Source organism: Pongo pygmaeus, chromosome 14, assembly GCF_028885625.2.
Source record: "Pongo pygmaeus isolate AG05252 chromosome 14, NHGRI_mPonPyg2-v2.0_pri, whole genome shotgun sequence".
NCBI classification, from domain to species: Eukaryota; Metazoa; Chordata; class Mammalia; order Primates; family Hominidae; genus Pongo; species Pongo pygmaeus.
Genome location: NC_072387.2, coordinates 109258080 through 109285286, shown reverse-complemented (window position 1 = coordinate 109285286; position 27207 = coordinate 109258080). Strand labels below are relative to the sequence as shown.

The 27207-nt window shown below is 42.8% G+C and overlaps 1 protein-coding gene across 1 annotated transcript in view; it reads right to left on the bottom strand.

Moving 5' to 3' along the window:
- Window positions 1–27207, bottom strand: part of UBAC2 (UBA domain containing 2) — a 187149-nt gene that overhangs the window by 12459 nt on the left and 147483 nt on the right. The window contains exon 8 of the mRNA XM_054446144.2: window positions 5846–5968. Coding sequence (XP_054302119.2) covers window positions 5846–5968 — 123 coding nt within the window. The remainder of the gene's footprint in view (window positions 1–5845; window positions 5969–27207) is intronic.

The window sequence follows — 27207 nt, the reverse complement described above, 5'->3', positions numbered from 1 at the left end:
GTCTAGAGTATAACCACATGCCACACATCAGACCCTTGGGGAGCCTGTCTGGCCTCCTTCCTGTCCAGCTTCTAGAATCCCAAGCAGTGCCCCAGCCCTCCAGTCCCCTCTACTCCAGCCCACCTATCCGTGGCTCCCCACCTTCCATGTACTTGTCCTCAGGCCTCTCGTCTGCAACACCACTGCCCTGACGGCCTTTCTCGGCCTCAGCAGCACCTGAACACTTCCACATGCTCTTTGTCCACCTGTTTCCCTGCCCTGGGCTCACAGCTCCTCAGGGCAGGACATTCCACCTTATCTATCTTAGTGTTTTCAGAATTCAGCACAGCGCTTAGCCCTGGTGCAGAGCAGACAGCTGGTCACTGTCGGCTAAAGGAAGGAAAGACATGAATTGGAGAGACGAAGCTGAAATTTGCTCATCTTCCTTTTGTTAAGTCCCAGCTTTGGTCTAGTCTTATTTAACTTTCTTGTCTGATTTTACCTAACAGTCATTTTCTAAGCTTTGGGAGGGTTCAGAAGAGATACACTTGATGAGTTTTTCCCCCTTGGGTTTTAAAAAAATCAGAAGCAAATACGAGAAAAATTTAATCATTTGTTAATTCTGAGTATGGGTCGTAGTAGTATAAAGATACTTTAAAAAAAAAAAATAAAAACGAGAGAGATGGAAAATGGATATACTTATTATTATTATTTTGAGACAGAGTCTTGCTCTGTCACCCATGCTGGAGTGCAGTGGCGCGATCTCAGCTCACTGCAAGCTCTGCCTCTCGGGTTCACGCCATTCTGTCTCAGCCTCCCGAGTAGCTGGGACTACAGGCGCCCATCACCATGCCCGGCTAATTTTTATTTTTTTATTTTTTAGTTGGGACAGGGTTTCACCATGTTAGCCAGAATGGTCTCGATCTCCTGACCTCGTGATCCGCCCACCTCAGCCTCCCAAAGTGCTGGGATTACAGGCGTGACCCACCGCGCCCGGCCTGGATATACTTATTTCTAAGATAGCAGATATTTGAGCATATTTGATTACTCAAAAGAGTTTTATCAAGTGGCCTTTGGTTTGGCATTTTTGCTGTTGTTGTTGACAAACAGTTTTTATTTATCTTCTTCTTCCTCCTCTTCTTTCTTGTCTACCTTTCTCTGGGTAAACCTGGCAGGACCTTCTTGCCACCCATTTTCCCTTTAGACTCAGAGCTGGTGACACCGCCTGTCCTTCTCCAGCAGCTTCCCCACCTTGGTGTCCTAAGGCTGCTTCTCACCATCACTGATTCCACAGCTCACCAAGCTTGTCTACGCATCTCCAAAAGCAATCCCAGGGTCTATGAATTTGATGCTGGGGATCCTGAACAGAACAGGCAGCGGTCTTTGGGGGGCATTAGGGGCCTTTTCCTTGCCTCCCTTAGCTGGTCCATAATCCTTCATTTTCCCCCCACAGCCTACTTTATCCACCTTTGTCCTTTCATCAGATTTAGACTTCTCTTTCCCCAGACATTATCTTTCAACTCTAAGAGCACTTGGAAAGTTCTGTGAAATTGATAGGAACTTGTGGGGTTTTCTTCTGATCCTCCTCCCCGTACGTCTGCACAGGGAAGGCATGAGCAGACATCTCACCCTGTGGTTTCCGGGGATCGCTGTTGCCATCCCAACCGTCTAGCTGGCAGGCCAGGCAGCACAGGGCGCACTGTGTGGCTTGGCACTCTCCAGCCTCGCACCGCCTGCCTGCACAGCAGCCTCCTTCTTGGGATATTCTTAAATGGGGCTGGGGTGGCATCTCTGAGGGGTGATGAATTGGCAGAGGTGCCGTGGGTTTACTCACCAAAAAACGGGAGTGGATTCTGAAGAACTAAAAATCTTGAATCTTAATAACAGCAAAAATAGCAAAAGTAGAAAAGGTAGCAAAAGATTTCTATGGCTATCAAACTATTATTGGATTTATTAAAGGATGCATTCTTCTTAGAATATTCTGCTTTCAAAGTACATGGCATACATTTCATGTCTACCAAGTTTTCTTGAACTCTCACTAAATTCCTAAAGAATTTGTTTACAGCAGAAAAAACTCAATAATTTCTATTTTTCTTGGCTTAAAAAATTACTAAGTTTCTTAATGCATTAAAATTACATGACTCTGATATTTAAATGAAGAAAATACAAACATTTAATTGAAAAAGTAAGCAAAAAAAGCTTTTGTTAATTCAAGCTATCTTAACATGTTATTAACAAGTATTTTAGACAGTGGTTAAACAAACTGGCCAAGAGATTATATGAGATAAATTTATAAACTTTTTTGTAGGCATCTTGAGGGCAAGAACAGTATCTTTTTTATCTTTTATAATCTCTATAGTACCCACTGCAAGAAACACCAAGAGCCTGCAGAATGAATAATGCCAGTAAGAACCTTGCGTCTTTAAGGCAAATGGTTTATAACAGCTATTTGCAGGATAATCAAGAAACACCTAAAACAAGATTTAGAAAATCAATGTATAAGAAAGCGTATGTTAAAAACAACCCCTCATGTTTTTACAACTTCTCATAACACAGAGCGAGGAAGAAATTAAGTGCTGTTTTAAACTGATGTTGACAACAAGTAACCTCGCTGTTGTCATTCTGGGATGATCAAGGAAAAATGACTCATTAAACAAAAAAAAAAAACAACCCTGAAGACTTCAATCACACACATACTCCTTTCACTCCCTTTTTGACACTTTTGTTTTCCTGAAGTGCCCAAACTGAGAAATATATCACCTTTAAATACCTCGTCTTAACGGCTGCCCCATGAGGAAAGTGACTCACTGCCGTATCAAGTAAACAGTAACATAACGGAATTCTGATATTTCTTTTCAGCTGAATTTGACAGCAGTATCTTATTTTTTAAACATGTTATAGAAAGATTTTACACATGGCAGGTTATTGGGCTTTTCTTATCCATGGGGATAACCTTTGTCTAGAAATTCTCTAGTGGAGGTAGAAGAGGAAAACTGTGGCTCCATACTCCACCTGTTACTCCTGAAGACCTGCTGAAACCATCAGTCTGAGTGGAGAAGCGGCAAGCGGGAGGGGCTGGATCAAGTCAATGGGCACATGACAGTGGTTTCTCTCGAAAACACCTGTCACAGCCTAACCCACGGGTGGCTATGAGATCCCTGCCCAGGGGCTCCTTTTGAGTTTTGGGAAAAGTGAGGACAAAGTTTTGCCACAGAGGCAGGTGCCTGGCATTTGTTCACTCTGGGGACAGGGAATGGGGAGGCGATGGCCTGGACGGTGTGGTCAGCTGTGAAATGCTGATCTCAATTTGTTTTGTGTGCTGAAAGGGAAAAACAACAGGCAGAGGGAAACTTCAAAGTATTATGATGGCAACACTCTTAACTTTCTTTTACAGATTTTTAAAAGGTTGTAGTTTGAAATAATTTCAAACTTAGAAAAGTTTCTAGAATAGTACCTGGAACCCTTGATTCCTCCTTAACCAGATTCACCAATTGTTATTTTGCCATAGCTGCTTTCTCTCTCTGTCACACATACACACAATCACACACTATGTACTGACATGCACAGATATTATTCCTAAGCCATTTCAGAGCAGGTTGCACACATCATGGTGCTTTTTTCCTTCATACTTCAGTGTGTATTTTCTAAGAACAAGAATATTTTCTTTCCTAACCACGGTCTGTATGTACCAAGTCCTGGAAATGTAAAATTCATATAATACCAATATCCAATCCATAGTCCAATTTCATCAATTGATCCTAAAATGGCCTTTCATCAGACATTTTTTCTCCCGTACAAAATCCAGTCCAGGATCACATTTTCCATTTGGGCATCATGACTCCCAAGTCTCCTTTAATCTGGAACATCGTATTTTTGAAGAACATAGACCAGGTATTTTATAGACTATCCCTCAAATTAAGTTTATCTTATTTTCCTTTACGATCAAAGTTATGCATGTTGATTGTAACACATAACTGATATGTCCTTTTCAGGATATGAACATAATAATTCTTTGTTCCATAATTGGTGATGTTCATTTTGATAACTTGGTTAAGGTGGTGTCCACTTTCTCTTCTGTAGAATTACAGTTTTCCTTTATAATTAGTAAGTAACTTGTGGAGGGATACTTTGAGAGTACAAGTGCTCCTCAACCTACGATGGAGTTAAGTCCCAATAAATCCACTGTAAGTTGAAAATATCATAAGTCGAAATGCATTTGGTACACTTAACCTACTGAATATCACAACTTAATCTAGCCTACCTTAAACATGCTCAGAACACTTCAACATTACCCTACAGTTGGGCAAAATCATCTCTCACAAATCTAGAGTATTGACTATCTCATGTAATTATCGAGTATCGTGCTGCAAGTGAAAGACAGAACGGTTCACAGTCGCTGCCCAGCATCGCAGAAGAGTCTCGTACCATGTATCGCTGGCCTGGGAAAAGAGCAAAACTCAAAATTTGATGTATGGCTTCTACTGAGTATGTATCACTTTTGCACCACTGTAAAACTGAAAAATTGTTAAAGTTCGACCATTATAGGTCAGGGACCATCTATATATAGCCTAGTCTTCATATATTGATAATTTTTCCCTGAATGGATTTTTATTACAATGCTTGCAAATTTGTGATTTTCCAATACTATCATTCTTTGTATATTTATTACTTGACATTCCTTCCCTCCAGTGTATGTATTTATATAAATATTTATCTACTATTATAATGCATGTATTCTTACTATCCTTTATTTATTTTGATCCCCAAAGCCTATGCCCTAGATGTGGCCAGCGGGATCCCGCAGCTGGCTCCAGTGTCCTTCTGACACACCCCAGCAGTGACTGATCACTTCCTTACTTTCCTGGCACATGATGATCCAGGGCTATCCTGTACGTTCCCTACCCTGGGCCTGGAATCCACCGTTTCCCCTAAAGAGGCCTGGTTCCTTTTAGTGGGGAGGAGTGTTTAGAAACCAGATCTGGGCAGTGGGTGAGCCCACTGCTACCAGGAGGCCACTGCTTCTGAGCCCTCTTGGTCAGAGTGAGGGTATGTGTACACACACACGCACACGCACACACACACACCACTCTCATGAGTTTACAATGATAGTGATAATTCCTTTCCAACCCCACAGGGTTCTCCCTTGCCTTCCCCTGCTTTATATGTTTATTTTCCTTCTTCCACAATAAAATCAACCTAGTTCCTTATTTGCTCAAATCTATAATACACACAGCATAATTTTAGAATTGCTATACTCATACCCTTATGAAAACTAAACCTTGAAGAAATGTTTAAGGTTTGTTTGCAGTTCTTTTTGTTTCTTCATTAGACTGAGGGGTATATCAGGTTCAAACATTACTGAAATCCATTTTCCCCCCTTCAGTCCGTGATTATGTTATTCATTTGAAATGCAGTTAGATCATTTGTTCGTTTCTTTTCAGTTTTACATTTGTCCCTGTCCTTTTGGTTTGCTTGTTGAATACATAAAACATTAACATGACTCAAAACCATACAAAAGTGAAACCATGCCAAAGGCACACTCCCTCCCCATCCTCCCACCTCGTCCCTGATCCTTTACAGAGAACCAATCTCATTAGTTTCTTGTATATATGAAGTGTAAGAGCACCTAAAACAAGCTACCATAATGCATTCCCACCTGCCGCCCCCTAACCAATAATGCCTTTCTTAAACTCGTAAGAACCACAGTAGCCAAAAAAGGCCCAAAGTCTCTATCATGGTGGCAGATGGACTGCTGTCACCATCTTTGTATTTACACGCTTGATTACTTTTGAGTCCTGTTGATTAAAGCTGCTTCAACTCTGAAACATGGATTTAGAATGAGTACCAGGTATTACTGATTAATTACCTGTTCCTCAGAAACTTCTAGAGGAGGGGGCGCTGCTGGCTCAGACTGCCGACCGCCCTGATAGTTTATGTTTTGTCGCTGACGTAAAGGAGGAAAAAGACGATTCCAATTGATCATTCCTCCCTAAAAAGAGATCAACACACAGTTATCAGACACAGAAAGAGCAGAACCATCATAATGCTTGGAAGAGCTTTCTCTCAATGCAGTTACATCTATGGACTGGGAATGAAGTGTCATACTGATCTGCTCTATGCAAGCAATTCAAATCCAAAAGTATCACAACACCCTTCGGTCAATAGCACAAAATTGGCAGCCTGCAGTAAGTGCTCAGGAGAAAAGACAGTAATAGGCAGTGCAAAAGCCGTTTGTGCACTGTGGCTCTGGAAGGCAATGAAAGACACTGTACAGACACTCCTAATTTCAGCCTGACTGTGACGCCACTGACTGTCCCAACTCCAGTTAACTCTTAGGAGCTCAGGGCTTTGCAGGGTGTGATAGGAAGAAAGACATGGAGAAGAGGCTAAGTCACTGAGGGCAGCCAGAAATCTGGTGTTTCCATCACGGCCCTTAAAATGCTCCCCCGCTCTACCTTTCTTCTTCTTATGACTGAAGTAAATCCTGAGCGCGCATAGTGGAGGAAGACTGCAGGCTGTGATAAAACCTCAGCAACACACTAGAGAGTATGAAGGGAAATCTGACAAACAGCGAAAAGGTGAGAAGTGAGGATCAGTAACCATCTTTCTGAGGGTGGCTCCATGGATCCTGAAGACCGACAGCAATGCCGTTCCTTGCTTAGTCTATGTCACCAACAAAAAAGAATCCACCATGGGAAGAAAAATGCATCACATGCTGCTTTAAAAAAATCCATGTTTCCAGCTATATGGCAATCTTTGAATTTATTAATTTAAATGTCTATTTCTAGAAGTCTTCTAGCTCCTGACAAAATTATAGACTAAGATCTGAAAATCTTCCTACTACAAACACCTAAAAATGCTATTAATAGATAAATATTTCTATACACAGCTAAATATGAAAGAAGTAAGTGGAGTCGCAAGGCCTCAGGAACAAGTGGGCGTGGGAAGCAGAGCCGCAAACTGTGAGCAGCCCGGGAGACGGGGGAGCACAGGCTCTGCTCACCCAGGACCACTTGGGTTTTATCACTGTTTGAGTTCGGAAGATGCGGCCTTGGGTCTGAAAGAGGCAGCAATTTTGAGCTCAATTATCTGCCTAAAGATACAATCTTCAAATGGCAGCACCCTCAGCGAAAGGGATGAAAAAAAATCAAACTAAAAAGCCTGTCTTCCCCCGGAGACAGCAGGAATCTTGGTCCTGCCTGAGAATTAAGAACCACAGGCAAATTTGGGGTTCAAGTTATACTACACATATGTTGTTACATTCATGGTCTCAGAACCCACCAAAAAAGTTACATAAAGATTGGTTTTGGGATGGAGATATCGAAGGAGCCAAGCAAAAGCAAATGTAAAATTACTCTGGAGAGATATTCTCTTGCCTTGGGGTTACATGGGATTTATAGTTAAAGCTCCAGTGGGGAAAAACTGAGAATTCAAAACTACAAAATCCACAAGGAAATCACACACAATGAGCAAGTCGGCACACAAGACACACAGGAGGACTGGGTCCCCAAGGACCTGAATATAGGAGGATCTGAAAATGATTACACACTTTAAAAAGACTAGGACGTCACAGGAGGACCTTAAAGAAAAGAATAAGGTATTATGAGAAAAAACAGATGTGAAAAAAAATTAGGGAAACAGAAGCCACTCTCACCTCTCACCTCCTCTCCACAAAAGGTAAATCTAAAATACAAAGACGTACACAAGTTGATGTAAAGAGATGGAAAAAAATCAGAGAAATACTAATCAAAGAAAGCTGTTGTTGCTACATTCATGCCAAATAAATAGACCTCGAAGGCAAAAAAAAGGCAGTATTAGGGATAAAATCAATAGAATACGTGAATATCATATATTATATGTAACACAAAGGCATCAAAACACAGAAAGCAAAAATTAATAGAATTACAAGAGAAGTGGAAGCATCCAGACATATATTTAATTTTCAGCATATAACTCAGTAACTGATAGATCAACCAGACAAAAAATAATAATATAAAAAATAACAAGTTTATTTCTGAATGGACATATATACCTTGCATTTAATATTTAGAGAATATACATTCTTTTCCATTACATTTAAAGTATTTACAAAGTAATTGTGTACTAGATCCTATATGAAATATTCACAAATACCAAATCATAAACATTACACAGATTATATTCTCACCACAATGCAATTAAACTAGAAATCAATATCAAAATAATAACTAAAACAAAAAACCTCACACATTTGGAAACCAAAAAAATCCTCATAATGGAAATTAGAAGATATCTAAGAATGAATAAAACTATTACCTACCTATCAAAGTTTATGGGATGTAATAAAGCGGTTGATGTAATTTTAAAATATCAAGCTTAAATTAAAAAAAGAAAACTGAAAATTAAAGGGTTAAGTATACCCAATTTAAGAAGTTAGAGAAAGTAACAATAATCTAAAAAAATGAGAAAGAAGAAAGTAGAAAGTTGAGAGCAAATGCCAGTAAAATGGAAAACAAAGAAACAGAAGGAGTCACTAAAACCTACTGCTGGCTGTTACAACGTCAAATAAAATAGGCAAACCTGCCAAGCTGGATGAAAAGACAAAGGAAGGAGCACAAATAAACAGGATTAAGAATAATACAAGGGATATAATGGCAGATTTAAAAAAAATCACATGAATACTTTATTCATACCAATAACTTTGACGAAAGACAACTTTCTAGAAAAGCATAACTTATTAAAACTTATTCTAGAGAAAACAGACATTGGTAATTATCTTTGAAAATTGTTCAGGACCATCTACTCAAGCTGAGCCATATGTGAGACTCAGCAATTCCACTCCTGAATAAAAGAAATTCAACACATGTTCATCAAAAGACATGGACTAGAATGTTCTCAGCAGCATTATTTATAACAGTCAAAGATGGGAACTATCCAAATGCCCTTCAACTATAGAATGGGTAAGTTATGGCGTATTCACATACTGTAATCTAATAAAGCAGTTTGAATCAATGAACTATAATGACATGCAACAATACGGCTGAATCTCTCAAATGATGTTGAACAAAATAAACACAAAAAGTACATTTGTATGATTATTATTATATAGCACGTACTTTTCTGGATATATGTCATACTTTAACGTAATTGAAACAGTACTTAAAAATCTACCCACCAAAAACCTACAGGTGAAGTGTATGAAATCTTTAATGACTCCTTATCCTATATAAACTGCTCTAGAGTACAGAAAAGGAAGGAGAGTTTCCCACCTAATTTTTTGAGACTAGCATAACATTGTTTCCAAAACTAGACCAGGACATTATGAGCAAGAAAAATTATACAATATATAGTTAATTTTTCTTGGGTAGATATAATAATCCTAAATAAAATATCAGCAAATTCAATCCAACAACGTTTAAAAAATAATTCTCTTATCTACTATGATGTACTATATTAGGATTTATCTCAAAAATCTTAGAAAAACTAGCAACATAATCCACACATTAACAGTTTGAAGGAGAAAAATCAAACGCTCATCTCAATAGGTACGAAAACAATTTGACAAAATTCAGTAGCCATTCATGAAAAGACAAAAATGCCTATTACCAATTCTTGCATTCAGCACAAGTCACAGCATAATGAGAACAAAAACCAAACCCAAACAAAAATCTCACATAAAGATAGAAAAAGAGAAACAAAACTCATTATTCAAATGATGACTGTCTACCTAGAAAATCCAAGAGTGTTTACAAATGTCTCTCAAAGCATGAGAACAAGAGAGTATGATTAAAAAGTAACATTCCCTCTATTGAAATCATTTAGAGAATGTAAGTACAAAAAATTACTATTTATAAATAGCAATAAAATTATAAGGTAGTTAAGAATAAAATCAAACAAAAGATCTACAAGATCTCTAAGTAAGTGGAAAGATTCAGCATGTTCCTGAATTGAGCCTGGTAACATGTAATCCTATAATCTATCCAGACACTGCCAACTCCAGTCTAGCAGACTGCTGGTTCACTTCCAATATCCATTTTCCCCCTTTGGAAAAAACAGTTTTGGTTTTCTTGGGTGTGTATATATGTGTGACTTGCTACCCTTCTCAGTATCCCGCCACGTTGACTAGGTTCTGACAATGGTATGGCAGCAGAAAGGGAATATGGGCCGACCAGGAAGATCCTCAGAGGCAGGGGCTCGCCCTTCTTAGAGGATCAGGTGGAAGCCCTGTGCTGAGGATACAGCAGCAGCAAAGAGCCAGGGGCTGACACCTTCAGGACGCTGCCCCACCGGCCTGAGCTGCCCACTGCTGGACTTCTATACAAGACAGAAATAAACTACCTTGGTTAAGTTTCTGCTATTTTGTGTTATCTGTCATGTGGAGTCAGATTCCTATTATTATTCCTATTCCCTAACTGCTATATACTCAAAATTCAAAAGTATGCACATGTGTATATTTTGGTGGGACTAGGCTACTTGAAGTTAAAGCTCAAAACCAGGCATGACTATTTTGAAGAAGTATAAGAAAGGATTTCTCTACCAGTTATTAGGACTTAGTATTAGACTGCAGTAATTAAACTCATGTGGTATTAGTGCAAGTTAGGCAAAAAGTCCAAACAGAAGACAGAGTCTAGGAATCAACAGTAAACGTGGGCACTTGGTTATGAGTCTGTACTGAATACAGTCCTGGGACAACTTATAGATAGGGAAAAGATAAAACTAGACCTTTACTTCACACCACCCACAAAAATAAAAACTAAGATTAAAGATTTAAATGTGGAAAGCCAAACTGTGAAAATTTTTTTGAAGAAATAGGATATTATTTTCATGTCATTAGGATAGGAAAGGATATCTAAAACAGAAATACGAAGCATAAATCACAATGAAATAAGTGGTTAAAAATTACTTTACCTGTAAGAAGTTTTGTATTAAAAGTTCAATTGTTACTGAATTAAATAAGACAAACTACAGATTGAGAGAAAATGTTTACAACATATAACTGCTATATGCTCAAAATTCAAAAGTTACAAATCAATGAGACTTAATAAATCAATGACACTTATGAACTTATAAGACAACACATAAATCAATGAGAAAAAAATAAGTGACTCAAGAGAAAAGCAGATAATGTATATGAATAGTCCATTTACAGAAGGGGAAATCCCAAGTCAAGAAACATATGAAAAGATATTCAATCTCACTAGTGTTAGGGAAAGGCAAATGAAAACAAGTTGCTTTATACCCACAAGACTCGCAAAAATACACAGCCCAACAATACTGAGTGTGGGAACGATGTGAAAGAAATGGGAACTCTGATAAGTTGCTGGTGAGAGTATAAACTGACACAACCCTTTTGGAGAGCAACATGTCAAGATCTAGTGAAACTATTCTAGTCTATGACCTGGCAACTTCACCTTTAGGGAGCTGTGAATGCTGAAGGGGTCATGTATGAGGATCTTCTGTGAAGCACTGGTTATAATATTAAGTAAGAAAATGGAAAAAATTCAGTTGTTCCTAAGGAGGGAAATAAATTAATAAGTGGTTCTATTATATAAAAGACCATTATAAAAGCAGCTAGAATAAATCAACTAGATTTACATGGGTAAATCTCAAATATACAATGTTTAATGAACAAATAAAGTTGTACAAGAATATGCATATAAAATATATACATATACCATTTACATAAATTGTATGTAGTTTATGTAAATAATATAAATAAAATGTAATGCTATTTACATAAATTAAAAAATACTCAGAACAAGAGTATATACTATTTTAACTTTTTTGGGGGGATGAGGGTCTTGCTACATTGTCCAGACTGGAGAGCAGTGGCTATTCACAGGCACAATCATGGTGCACTGCAGTCCTGAACTCCTGAACCCAAGCAATCTTCCATCTCGGCCTCCTAAGTAGCTGAGACTATAGATGTGCACCATTGCATCTGGTCTATTTTAACTTTTTTAGATGGATATATGATAATGGTGACTCTGTTCTCCTACGCCCAACCCAGGAGATATTTGGCAATGTCTGCTCACAGTTTTGGTTGTTAAGTGAAGGAGGGGAGGGGGGACAGGATGGTGGTGCTGTTGGCATTTAGTAGGTAGAGGTCAGGGATGTTGCTAAACATCCTACAATGTACAGGGCAGCCCCTATAACAAAGAATGGTTTGGATCAAAATGTCAATGGTGTCTAGGTTGAGAAACCCTGATAAGTACGTATGTAGTAAAGATACAAAAACATGCAAAGGCACACAACATACCCACTCCAGGACAGTGGAAGGGGAATGGGCTTTGAGTTCCATTTCATTTCTTACAAGAGAGTGAGAGAATCAAAGAGTAGGCAAAGCAAACAAAACCCCAATCCCTCTACTCCTGTGATAGTAGAAAAGTGCTTAAAAAGCAGAAAGTTACAGCTCTAGGTTCTAGGATGTTTTGACATGAATCTGCTCTTTACATAGGGTTAAATATGAGCCTCTATAAACAGGAAATGTTTCCTTTACTTTGTCTTCTTCAAAAGCAATAACCACATATTTTAAAAATGAAGAAGGAAACAGCTTGCAGTTTGAACAGGCGTTTTATGAAATACTTATTATTAGTTTGTAAGAAGATTTCAAATGAAGTAAAAATTCTTGTGTACATATACATGTATGAATGAATAAATATGTATTTATACATACATACATGATGGTTTCCCAACTGAGGAGCAGTAAAAGTTTCTGACATTTTATTAAACAGAAGTTCCATGGAACAGAAATCCATGTTCTACAGGCATTGAAAGGATTCTGGATGGGATGGTCAGGCAGTGTCTACATTAGAGAAGCCAGAAGAGCTCACAGGTGGCTGACCTCGGGCACTCGAGCATCCACAGGAGAGTGTGAGCCAGGCACGCGGTCTTGTCCTTGCTCCCGAGGAGCGCACCATCTCCTCGGGGGAAGGCAAGATACCCAGAAATGGAAAAGCCAGAACAATGCAAGATGATATATAATTAAGATGGGAGCTGTGAGGCCTAAATTAAAAGGACTAGAAAAGCTCAGAGTGGACATCAACCCACTGTGGCCAAAGCACAGGGGTAAGACTTCCAAGAGGATGGGGCTGGGGCTGAGTATTAAAAGAGAATGATTTCAACGATGGAGAAGAGAGCAAGCAAGGCATTTTCCCTAAGGTGTTCAAAGAAAGGGGCCTAAGTGGGTTTATACCGCCTCCAAGGAGCAAAGCAATGCTAAGGAGTAACAGCAGAGGAACACAAAGGTAGAGGAAGCTGAGTTAAGAACAGTCCCTAGAGCCAGAATAACTGGGCTCAAATCCCAGCTCTGCCTCTTATTGTAACACCTTAGGTGCATTTTCAAACACTTCCGTGACCCTTGGTTTTCTCACCTGTAAAGTGGTAATAATAACTGCACCCACCTCACATGGAGAGTATGAGAATCAAGAGTTAATTCACGTGAAACATTTAAAATAGAATGTAAAGCCATCTATAAGCTTATTGCAGCTTAGCTATGATTATTCTCCTCCTTACTACTTGGCCTTATACTTTATACAGTATTGTTTCTCGTCTTCCCAACTAGACTATAGGATCCTGGAGGGCTGCAATGGATGGAAGACCTGAACATATTTCCCAGGTGGCCAGTACCACTCTCAGCTCAGTGCAGCCTGAGCTGACTCCTCATACAAGTTGGTGCCCCATAAAAGAGTAAAATGGAGAACAATTACAGAGGGGGCATTATGAATGTGATTTTTTAGAAAAGCCAAAATGACTTCCAAAAGCATCTTCATCTTATTTTAAGACTGTTGGCCATTGGAAACAAATGCACCCTTTCTTCTCAGTCTCTGGTGCTCAGAGAGCCTTTATCAGCATGCCAGGTTTTGAAGTGTGAAGCATGCTGCAGGGGCACCTCCAGTCTACAATCGGTGGCCCCCTGCAGGCCACCATGCAGGGAAGGTTCTGGGGGAGATCATGGGGCAGGCAGCGAAGGGTGATGTGACTGTTTAGGGGTGCTGTGATTGGGCACATAGGAGGCGAGGCAGGGCCCACACAAGGACTTACTCAGTGTGCTATGGACCAAAGCTTTCAAATGTTTTCCACCTCATGGCACACACAGAAAAAGACAGATTTGCATGGCCCACAGGAAAAGCCAAAACTGTTTACAGCTGGCCCAGTGGCTTCAAGCCCTTTCCAGTTGCCTCCAAGTGGGGAGGGGACCAGTATCTCTGCCCATCTATGACCATGGCACAGTGGCTGGGAAGCTTTACCCCAGGCCATAAGGAAATACCTACACATTTAGGAAACAGGTTGATTTAACAGGAGCCTCTGACAAAGGGGATGACCTACCACGGAGATCAAGGGCAGAAAAAGACTAGATCGTTTTACTTGAATGAGTTAATGTAAAAACACAAAATCATCACATCTACTAATGTACCTGGTGATATTTTCAGCAACAAAAGTAGAAAGTGAATTAAGACAACCTCTCTGCATTTTAGAAGCTCATAGTCTTGTATTTTAATAATGAAACAATTTTTCCTTTTTCTTCCAGGTTATCAAAGCACCCTTTGTTAGATCCAGTGGATCCTCCTGAGCGCTCTCTGACCTGCCCTCTGGCAGCACCAGGTCTTACTGACCACTCTTCCTCGACGTTCTTTTCCCCGGGCTTTGCGGCATCCCGCTTTCTTTCTAGCCCTCTGGCTATGCCTTCTCTGTGTCCTCAGATTCTCCTCCTCCCACTCCTGTCCTTCAGACACGGGTGTTCTTGAAGGTTCCATGTGGGGAGTGTTTCTCTCCTTCTTCTGTGTTCTGGGTGTCCATCCATTCCTAGGGCTTCACGGGGTAGAGACTCCCAAACTCGAACCTCCAACCCAAACACTGTGTCTCACAGCCATGTAACCCACTGTCTCCTGGACACACTTTCATCTAAATGTTAAGGAGACACCTAAGATAGAACAAGTCCCAAACAAAAACATCTCCAACCCCGTATCTCTTGCTGTGTCCCCTGTCTTGGGGCGTGACATCCACATCCATCCACTGCATAAACCAGATCTCCAGGCTCTGTCCACTGGAACTCCTCCCACCACTGTCTCCACCCTCACTCTCACTGCCCCGTGTGAGACCACAGTCCATGGCCGGGGTGGCTCCAGAGTTCGTTCCTAAGATACAAATCTCATCAAGCACCTCCCCTACTTAGAAACCCTTCACTGGCTCCTCATTGCCCTTTTATTAACTTAAAAATATTTAATAACTCATTAACGATCACAAGCCTATTACTTGCTAACATAAATATAGATTTTTGAAATAAAAAATAACCATGTTTTCCCAAACAGAATTACTGAGAAGAGTGGCACTGTTTTTCATTTTTGCAAATCTCTTTAATGTCTGACTTACTAGAAGGTTGCTGGATTCTCCCATCTGCTTCTGCATTCGATTCTGTTCTATGTTACTCTGGCTTTTGAAGTACATGAAGCAAATCCAGCCACATAGATACATAGTTAGAAAAGAAAGGGAGAGTATATTAAGGGCCTTTTCGGATGACTACAGACATCCTCCCCTTTGATGCTACTCAATGCACCCCTGTTGCTTTCAGAATCCGATGGAAATTTCTTACCTGGGCTTACCAGACTCCTGTCTGCCACTGGAGTCACTTTCTCACCACCCCGCCCTCACATTCTCTACTCCTGCTGGGGAGCCTGCTCTCACCACCCCGTACTCCTCTGCGTGCTCTCACGCCTCACCGTCCCTTCCCCAGGACAGCTCTCAGCACATCCCATTTCACTTGCAGGCTAACCGGCCTGAATCTCACAACAGCCTGCTCCATGGGGGCTGTGATTCTCCATCTTGTCCTGTTTGTAGACCTGGCCTCCTGTATGACCTGGCATATGCAACATGGATAACTGAATGGACAAAGACATAGTGAGGCACATTGCTGAGTTAAGGTGTATGGGGTTTTCTTAGCCAAGACTGTAGTTAGTTGGGATATGAAGACCCAGGTGGTAGGTTACTAATGAAGGTGGGGTGGAAGGGGTGAGAGGGGTTAAAACAAGGAGGCTCCCAAAGGACATGCTTGATACCTACATTCTTCATGGACAAAACACCCTCTTCTAATACAAGAACCAGGAGTTACAAAGAAGCAATGCTGGGAAACTGTGGTGAAACCACAAATGGTAGCTCCTCATAGAAGACAGTTATTTGCAATTCCCTGTGCTCTGTGGAAGCTGCAGCTTTTGGTGTAAGTATGAATATGCTTACACTTAGTTTCACTCATTTGCCTTCTATGCGTAGTGCGCTCTCCTGGGGCCAGATAAGGAGGCTGTGACACAGAGAAATGACTAATTTCCTATGGCCCTGAAAAGAGTTTGGCTGAGATAACAAAACAAACGTACATTAAAAACTAAACAAGAAGCACTTCAGGACTGGACGAGAGGCATCTTGTTAGACTTAGAACTGCAGTCACGTGTCACTTAACAACAGGGCTTCATTCTGAGAAATGTGCTGTTGGGTGACTTTGTTGCTGTGTACTTACAGAAACCTAGATGGGATCGCCTACTACACACCAAGGCTGCTTGGTATAGCCTATGGCGACCAGGCTACAAACCTGTACAGCAAGTCACTGTGCTGAATACCGGAGGCAGCTGTAACACAATGGTAGTTGTGTATCTCAACATAGAAAAGACATAGCAAAAATATGGCATCATAATCTTATGCGACCACTGTCATACATGCGATCTGTCGTTGACCAAAACATATTGTCATGTGGTGCATGACTACAAAAGTGAGCACAATACAGAGAGAAAAGACACCACGGAGGCTGCTGTCCTCAGCAAAAGCTTTGTGGCAAAACCGGGGAAAAACCAAACAAAGCCCACCACCAGCACCACACACACAAACTGGCAACACATTGACCGCTTGGATAAGAGATGGGCCAACGCGAGGCCCAGAAGAAACCATGCTGCATATTTGAAAGCCTTGGTTCCTTGGTAAAGTCTTAAAAATATGAACCTTAGAAAACTCAGAAGACTGAATCTAACCCTATCATGTGAAGTGCCACCCGTGACCTTTGTGTCGTGCTATAAAAACAGTGTATTGTATCTTTCTGTGCTGCTTAGCGGTAGTCTCAGTAGGTATTGGAAAAAATAATAAACTAGAGGTAAAGGAGATGATCGCTTGAACAAAGTCCCAGGCTAGTTTTGCAGCTCTCGGTTTCACTTTTCCTTTGTGGTTTCTCGCAGTGACCAGTGTTGATGGATGAGATACTTCAAACAGTACTATTTCTTCTAGGCAGAACAGAAGGCAGTTTCCATGGCAATATGATCAGGAGACACAATACATCCTGTTGCTCAGTTTTGAGAACCTTTTGGCTTAGGGGACAGAAGTTTCCAACTATCGGCTGCCCTCTGCCCCGTCTCTTCTTCCTCTGTCTTGCTCTAGTCGGCTGGAGTCCCAAAGGCCACACGCCTTGCCTGTGCGTTCCATGCAGGGGCTAAAAGGGTCAGGGCCACAGCTGGTGTTCCAGGGACTGATTGGGGATGGCAGTGAGGACAGAAGGTGCAAAGACATCTACAGAGTACATTGGGAAGCTCCAGCACAGCTTAGGATGCAACCCAACAGCCCCTGCAAGGGACGCTTCTACTGTGTACAATCTGACAGACATGTATCCCAAGTCTTGTTTACTTTAATGACATTTCTTTTCAGAGGCCTGACATACCTAGCACAGCTGATCTTACTGTGACATAGGTACGATTTTACAAACAGGTTCAATTGGTTTCAACAGCAGCTGCAAATCTAAGAGAGACAGGTTTTCCCTTTGTTTCAACAAAGCATGGCTCCCAGCCAGTTCCATCTGGGGAGGCCCTGGAGGTGTGGGGAAAGGACTCTGGAGAGAGTCACAGGACACACATGGCTCAGCCATGCACCAGGGCATCCAGTGGGTCTGTGCCGCCGCTGCCCTCCAGGCCCCCTGCACAGAGCGGGGTGAGACTCTGGGCAGCTGCGGGGGGGCGTGTGGCACCAAGTACGCTGTGGGCTGAGCCACAGGCTGGCGCCCTGGCTCTCGTTTGTTTTGAAAACGTGACTGACCCATCACTCCTCATGGGGAACTTTTCCTCCAGGGACCGTCAGGACCAGAGGTGATCCAACCTTTTCCTGTGTTTTGGTTTGGTTTTGGTTTTGGTAGAGAATGAGAACACTAAGGCTGCTCTGTGAGGAGGAGGTGGTGGTGCGAGGGTAGCGTGGGGGGACCACAGGCTTCCACAGCCCACAGCCCAGCTGCAGGTCAGGGACATCAGCGCAGGAAGAGCATGCCAAGGCCTTGCCTTGCAGCTTCCTCATTCCCTCGACTGAGCGACATGCCTGTAAGCACTGAACGCTGGTGACGGTAAGGGCCACACAGCGAGGACTGAGACAGTGGCCTTGAAGACATAAGAATGTAAGTGCATCTCTCAAAGTGTGGATTACCCATTTCTGCATCGTATCTTCTGTTTTCCCTTCCTTCATTCTTTTGTCTGCCAAATTTGGGGTCATTTTTTCCTTCCCAGCGTTGGCTCTACACACAAATTATAAAGTAAAAGTCAAAATTAAAATTAGTTTTGGTACTTGTTACAGTAAATGTTTTGACAGAAAGAGGTGAAACTCCTAATTAAAAGTGAGACTGGGGATTACTCAAGGTTTCCCCTCTTCTTACATTTCCTCCGTGGAGAGTTCATCCATTTTCACGTCTTCAGTGACTGCCTGAGTCTCATTCCCGCACTTGCCTATCTGCCTTCACCGTGGCAGGCGGATGTCCACTTCCCAGCTCATGTCCGGACTCAGCTCTCCTCTGTCCATCAAACCCAGCCAACGCTGAAGGACTACTGATTTTCCCCTGGGAGGGGATCTGCCCATTTAGGTCCTTGCTGTTGCACTCCGAGATTATGCCAACAACTTCTTGGATGACATGACTGCCAATAAGATTTCCCTAATCCAATCTGCATGCCACGGTCAGTGAGTGTGCACAAGAAGCCCTTTCGCAATGACACTGCCTCAACCAAAAACCCTCGAGCATCCTGTCTGAGTGTCCTGTTTTGCAGGTCTGCCCAGAGGAGCCCCATCCTAAATTACTTCTCTAAATTACATCCTAAATTACTATGTCGGCTCATACTGTCCCTGCCACCTAAAGTGCCCTCCCTGGTCCCTTCCATTTGCATAGGGCCCAACTCCTGTTTCCCATCTGCAAGTGGCTTCTTTCTCAGCAACCCAAACCCTCCTGTTGCCCTGCTCTGCTGAACTTCACAGAACTCAGCCAAGCCACCAAGTGAACAGAGAATAAAACACTGAGTCTGGGTTTCCCCAGCTGTAAAATGGAAAGCTGGACTAGATAGCCTTCAGCTAGTTAAGAGCTGTCTCTTCCCAATCATTATATTAAAGAACATCTGGAAGGCCAAACAGTTCTCTCTCAAAAAAGAGCCTCAGGCCACCTGCCAGAGCCGCTGCAGGAGGAGCTCCTGGACGGATGCTGGGTTGACACCCCCATGTCACCCTCCGCACACTGCTCATGAATGTCACCTGTACAACCCCCTATCTCCAATAAGATATGAGCTCCTTGGGCAACTGTCCTGTGAGAGCCACAGCTGTGGACAGTGTCCACGTGAGGGAGCAGGAGCAGAGGAGTGAAGCGGGGTGCAGTGGCCTCCCCCATCCTAAACCCACGATCTGCCTGCATCCCCTGTGAACAGGCACTGCGCGTGTGCACACACCTCCATCGCTTAGACAGAATGATTTTACCAAATCTCAGTATGGCTAATCTGTGCTCTAATCTTGGGTGGGAGATCGTGACTCACAACTCTGAAAATTCCTGGCCTCTGGCTGCTTTCTCCACAAAACCACGTCTGTCAACCACAGCACTGGGCTGCTGGCTCTGAACCCTTGGGGGCTGCACGAAATCAAGGCTTCTCGAGGGTCTCAGTTTTCCTGAGATGCTCATGGGTACTCCAGTGGTCTGTTCCTCATTAAGAACTTTTTTCTGGTTTTGAAAACCCATCAGCATGGCTTTTTTTGGGGAGAAAAAACTTCCCAGAATGATTATGAGGATGAATTTTCTAATATACCCCTGGTTTAACATGATATTGCTCCAGAGTACATCTCTAAATTCATTCATCCTTTCAAAAACTGATTAATAAATGACAAAAGAAAACCCAGGAAAAGAATTAGGACTGCTGATAACTTTTACATCTTCAAAATGCCAAGTACATCATCATCATTTGCTTGTTTCTGAAGTATCATAAGACTGTACCTCGCTCTTCTTTCTCATGAAGACACCAAGGCAGAGTGGAAAATAGAAATGATTTTCTCAAGATCACTTAATGAGTCAGTCTTGGAAAAGGATCACACTTTAGATTGATCCTATCTTTCTGTTCTGAATTTTGTCAAAAAGATCAGTATGATCAACGACAAAAGCACTGGAAACACAGCAGTAGCTTCTGCAAGGAGGTACAGATTGAGATAAACAGCGTAGCTGTAACTTCACTGAAAATAGAGTTCTTGCATATAATTTTCATTTAATTTGCAGATTTTTATCAACTAAGCACTAGTAACTTATTCCACATCTGATGCTATATACTTATAAACTCTTGAAAGAAGAAAGTCATAAAAGAACTAGCTCTAACTGATTAGATTGCTTTGTTGACAAGGAAGCATAGCAACTTGAAAAGAATCGTTTTCAAATCAAATTGCACCAAAAAGTGAAAGAGCATAGCCAAAAAGGAAAAGTGCTGAGGAGGGTGCCACGTGCCAGCCTGCTGTCTCTGAGGATGCTCAGGACACATGAGAATTCGCTCCCTTTGGATTCCTGGTGGACTCCTTTGCAACACACGTGCACCGCCCCTACCCCTGACACAGGGTTGGAGACGGAGGTAGAGAGTTTCCGATGGTGCTGCCTCCAGACATGATTTCTTGACTCTTCCTGACTGCACTACACATTTCTCCCAGAAGAGTGACCATCACATTTCACTGTAACTGACGCTTTCTACTCTAAGCTCAGAGAGAGGAGGGATCGTGCTGCCTTGGTCACTGTGGGACTCCCCAGAGCCTGGCACTGAGTGTATTCTGCAGAATAGATGGTAATGAAAATGGTAGTGCTGGTGAGGCCAAGAGGCAACAGGAAGCTTCCTAAGGAAGCTGGCCTGATGAAGGGGCAGTGACAGAAACTGGTTTGGTGGGGTGGCACTTGCACACATAAAGCTCTACTAGGCAGATCTTGCTATAAACCACAGAGGGAAAATCAACCATGCTGCAACATGCGTCAACCTCAGAAACGTGAAGCTCAGCGAAAGAAGCCAGTCATAAAGATCAGCTACATATTATTCCATTTCTATAAAATGTCCAGAATAAGCAAGTCTACAGAGACAGAAAGTAGATTAAGTGGCTGCCTAGGACTAGGCGGATGGGAATGACTGCTAATGGGGTGCAGTTTCTTTTGGGGTGATGAAAAATGTTCTCAAATTGTGGTATTTGCGCAACTAAAAAATACTAAAAACCACTGAACTGTACACTTCGAGGGGGTGAGTTATGTGGTATGTGAATTCTATCAGCTGCTAAAAAATACATCAAGGACCAGTAAATACTTTTAAAACACTAAAAAAAGTTATTGAATTCAAAATACTTGATTAATGATAGGAACTCTCATGATTGACAGGGCAGATCTGCCTCCTGATGCACATCTCAGATGATATCAAATGACTGTTGCTGGGGGAAGATAAAGAGAGAAACAATTTTCACAGCCGCAAAATGTTACCAAGTGAGGGTGTGCAGCTAAACTCACTTTAACCAGATGCTGCGAAAATAACTGAAAGCACGTGTGAATATCGTTGAGCTGCTCTATGTGTCGGTGCTTCTTTCCTTGCAGGTGAAACACAGAGGTGATAATCAACCAGTTAACACCAGGCAGCCCAATGAGATGAGGAGGCAATTAAAAGAAGAGCACCAAGGACTCCAGGGCTTTGCTGCCAAATGTCCCACTTGGCTTGTACCAACAAGCAGGATTCATCCACACTGGGCTTCACCTTAGTTCTGCTTCTAAAATAGATGGAAATTTTACAGAAATGCCTAATGGAAAGTTTTATCCTCAAGTTTGTGTTGTGGTATGTAATAGCGTTCTCATCATCAGCCAACAGAGAGAGGATTGGTTTCCACAAATAACAGATGACCAGAACTAAGAGAGAATTCACATTTCCAGGTAAAAGGTTACTTTGAAAGCTACTGGCTATATAACCTTCTAGAGCAGCGGCTGGCAAATATTTTTTCTGTAAAGGGCCAGATAGTAAACATTTTAGGTTTGGAAGACAAAGAGGCAAGAGATCAAAGATATTGTGTAGTTACTTATATAACCATTTAAAATGTAAAACCTCTTCCTAGCTTCAGATTGTAAAAAAACAGGTAGTTTGGCCCACAGGCCATCACCTGCTGACTGTTGCTCTAGAGGTTACAAGCTTTTACGAGTAATAACTATCAAGGTTGGCTCCTAAATCAGGACTCTCTCAAACTTCCTGAGCCACAAAAACAGATACCCAATACTATGATAATAACTAATATCTGATAGAGCCTCTGGTACCTAAGGTAATTTTGTATAATTTTTTTTATTCCCAATGACAACAGTATTCTACAGATTGTGTATAGATGTCCCTGTCAACCCAGGATTGAGTCCCTAACTGCCCATTCTTGTTCATTATATTATGCTGCTTTCTATTGTGAGCATGGCTCTGACGAAAAACAACACTGTTTTCTTCCTTTCTACACTCACACACCACTCAACACAATATTCTGACACCAGATGTGCTGGGGGGCTTCATACCCCAAGCAGTGCTCCAGTGGACACCAGCAGGGTGTCCTATAATTTAACTCAATCCCCACACTGTCTCCCAGGAGATAACATCAGAGTCCACAGGTTAAGGGCCCACTCCCACAAGACTGCTCCCCTACTTCAGATGGCAATCGCCAGCCCTAACCTGTGGTTCTAACCAATGTGCTATAAATGAGGGTTGCCGTGGTCCACTCCTCGGGTTCAGTTAATTTGCTAGGATGGCTCACAGAACTCAGGGAAACACTGACGTCTACCCATTTATTAGAAAGGATATTACAAGGGATACAGATGAACAGTTAGATGGAAGAGATGCACAGGGCAAGGCATGGGGCATGGCCCCTGCCCCTCTCTGGCACCCCCTGCACCCTGGTCCAGCACATATTCAGCAATCTGGAAGTTCTCTAAACCCTGTCCTTTGGGGGTTTTATGGAAGCTTCATTATGTAGATATAATTAATTATATCACTGGCCATTGGTGATCAACTCAACCCTTCTCCTTAATCACAGAGGTTGGGGGTGGGGCTGAAAGTCTCAACCCTCTAATCACTTATTAGTTCCCCTGGTAACCAGCCCCCATCTGAGTCTATCCAGGAGAGCCTAGACATCAGTCATCCATGTGAAAAGACACTTCTCACTGTGGGCGAAGGATTACCTAGGTGCCGAGGTAAGAAACTGAAGGCACAAACTGTTTCAGTATAATAAAGAAAATAGTTAGAATAAGAATAGTCATCATACAAATTAGATATAGAGATGATCATGGACATTATCAATCATTATAAACATTATGAATCATTAGCTTTTAATATTACTCTTTGTTGCATTACTAATATAACGTAGGAATAACCGGCGGGCATAGGGTCAGGTGCTGAAGGGACATTGTGAGAAGTGACCTAGAAGGCAAGAGGTGAGCCCTCTGTCACCCCGCATAAGGGCCACTTGAGGGCTCCTTGGTCAAGCGGTAATGCCAGTTTCTGCGAAGACACCCATTACTTAGCAGACCGCGAAAGGGAGTCTCTTTTCCTTGGAGGAGTCAGGGAACACTCTGCTCCACCAGCTTCTTGTGGGAGGCTGGATATTATCCAGGCCTGCCCGCAGTCATCCGGAGTCCTAAACCCCTCCCTGTGGTGCTGTGCTTCAACGGTCATGCTCCTTGTCCACTTTCATGTTCCTCCCGTACTCCTGGTTCCTCTTTGAAGCTCGTAGTAGATAGCGGTAGAAGAAATAGTAAAAGACTTTAAGTAAAGTCTTAAAGTCTTTGATCTTTCTTATAAGTGCATAGAAGAAAACGCTGACGTATGCTGCCTTCTCTCTTTCTGCTTCGGCTACCTAAGAGGGAAGGGCCCCCGTCCTGTGATCACGTGACTTGCTTCACTTTGTCAATCACTTGGAAGATTCACCCTCCTTACCCTGCCCCCCTGGTCTAGTATGCAATAAATATCAGCGCGCCCAGCCATTCGGGGCCACTACCGGTCTCCACTTCTTGATGGCAGTGGTCCCCCGGGCCCAGCTGCTTTCTCTTTATCTCTTTTGTCTTGTGTCTTTATTTATTACAATCTCATCTCTGCACATGGGGAGAACACCCGCTAAGCCCTGTAGCGGTGGACCCTACGTTCACTGTGGAGATTCCAAAGGCTTTAGGTGCTGTGTGTCAGGGGCCAGGGGTAGAGAACAGATACATCTTTCTCATCACAGCACACAGAGCTTCTTTGCTACAGCGAGCAAAGGGAGGGAGACATGCACCGTGAAGCTGCGGAGACTCAGGTTGCACAGGCACCATTCGGATGATCATTACTACAGGAGACTCCAGTAATTGATCTGGAGGTCTGAAGACAAGGAGGCTCTGCAAAGCCTGCCCTGGTCCTTCACTGTGATGAGCTGAGCATGCTCTAGCTCATCACCAACAATATCCTGAGTACACAGAATTTTCACTGTCTCCCAGCTGGTCTTCTTCCTCTAGTGTCACCTTTTCTTTTCTTTTTTTTTTTTTTTTTGAGCCGTGATTGCACCTTGACCTCCAGGGATCAAGTGATCGTTCCATCTCAGCCTCCTAAGTAGCTGGGACTACAGGCACATGCCACCAGCCCCAGCTGATTTAAAAATTTTTTTTGTAGAGAAGAGGTCTCACTATGTTGCCCAGGCTGGTCTGAAACTCCTAGGCTCATGCTATCCTCCTGCCTTGGCCTCCTGAAGTGCTGGGATTACAGGCATGAGCCACTGTGCCCAGCCTAGCGTCATCCCTTCAAACAACGTTCATATTATGACTAAAGTGAGCTTTCTTAAAAATAAATCTAACTTACTCTCCTGTTTAAAAGGCCTCACTGATCTACCACTTCTGGCAGGATGAACACAACAGCAATTCTTATTTTGGTAGGAGACCCCTGTCCTGGTCTCTGCTCTCTTCTCAGCCATGTCTTTCATTGCGTCTTTCTTATGGGAACCTCAATCTCAGGCGAATGCAATTCCTTGCTGTCCCCACAGCTGTTTTGAGCCCCTGTGCGTTTTTTCATAAGGTCCCCCGGGACTGAAACACCTGCCCCAGTGCTGGCCTCAAGATTACCCTCACTGTATCCCTTAGGGAGAACTGGCCACACCCACTGTTTAGGCCTCAGGGTTCTTTTTTCTTCTCTTTGCACAGACTCCCATAGAAACCTAGTGCCTAGTACAGCCTCATGTCTTCCCCTCGCTGGCTGCAAACTTCTTGAAGGCGCAGGCAGCGTCTTATTTAATCCCTCAGGGCAGTACACTGCGTTAGAGCCAAAAGACAAAGAAGTACAACAGCTCCTGTCCTCCAAGAGCTCATATTCTACTGGGGATGAACAAAACACAAACCCATGAAAAGTTATGTAATGGCCCTGGCAGTGGAAAGATGATCACAACTCCAAGTAGCAAAATGACTCTGAGATGCCACCTGCTTTGGAGAAGGTAGCTCTGCTGGGAGACAGGAGTGAGTCAGCGGGCAAGGAACTACTGAGAGCAGTTTATGTGTGTCCAGCATAGTGTCCCAACACGAGTTTACAAAAGAATGGGACAGCTGTGGATGTGGAGGCAGATGAGAAGTGGGCACCACAGGCTGCAGCCAACACTCTGCAGCCCACTCCATCTTCAATGCCACAGGCCCATGAGACAAGCCTCCAAAAGTCTTTGGATAGTCAGTGCTGGCGGGAAATGTCCAGAAAGATCTGTATGAGGTCAAAGCACACTGGATGATGTTATCACATGCCTGTGCTTAATGATGAGTGTGGGACCACTGTACCCAGCCCCCGTCAGCACCTAGGTCTCATGTCCCAGTTGAAGTGAGATCTATAGAGCCATCACCCTGGTCACTGTTCGTCAGAGCTGTGGAATGGGAATATGCCACACAATGGATTAAAAATGCTTCAGGAGCATAAGATCATATTGACTTTCCCACAGAGTGAAAGTAACTTGAACGGGGACCAGCGTGACCACAGTGATGTCCCAGAATGAGGGCAGCCGGTCAGAACAGAGTGATATTGATCTTCCCCCACTTCCAGCTCATGCAGCGCTTCTCATCCCCATCTCTCCACCGAAACCCCTTTCAAAAGTGAACTCATTCTGCAGAATCCAGTAGTCTTCTTCCAGTGTCATCTTCACTTGTCTTTTTTTTTTTTTGGGGGGGGGTGGGGGTTCCTGAAACATTCTACTCCGCAGGCTCCCTGGCCACTGAACTGGTTTTCTCCTTGGTCCCTGGGGGGTCTTTTTTCTTCCCTCTTTGCACTCTCTAAACATGGGTCTTGCTTTCTACTGTTCTCTCAGAGTATCTGTAGATCTTTTTTTTTTTTTTTTTTTTTTTTTTAAATAGAGATGGGGGTCTCACTATGTGGCCCAAGCTGGTCTCAAACTCCTGGGCTCAAGCAATCTGCCCGCCTGGGCTTCCCAAAGTGCTGGGATTACAGGCGTGAACGACTGCGCCCAACCTCTGTAGATGTTTCCAGCCCTGATTATTCATCTGTGTTCAGCTTGCCTAAAGTCTTTCTGTATCTATTTATTATGCTCATATTTGCTCATTAATTCCCACGGTTCCTAACATCTGCCAGGCATTATTCACACACTGGAGATATAGAGAAAACAAGTCTGCTCCATCCTGAGACACACTGGTGGAGAAAGGGCAGTAAATCAGCAGTGAACATCAGGTTAGCAGTGCCACGAGAGACACGCAGTGGCTACAGGGGCAGAGAGAGCCCTGGAAGCCCCCCAGGAAGCTGGGGAACGTCTTCCCGAGGAGGCGATATTTGTCAGGAATGCTGAGTAAATAGCAGCTAGACAAGTGAAAATGATGTGTATGTGGGAGGGGTGGGGTGAAGGGGTTGGTACAGGGAAGTTCATTCTGGGCAGAGAGGAAAGGGAAGATGTAAAGGTGAGACTGCATGAAACAATAGGAGCAGCGGTGAAATGTAAGTAACCCAGTGCGGCATG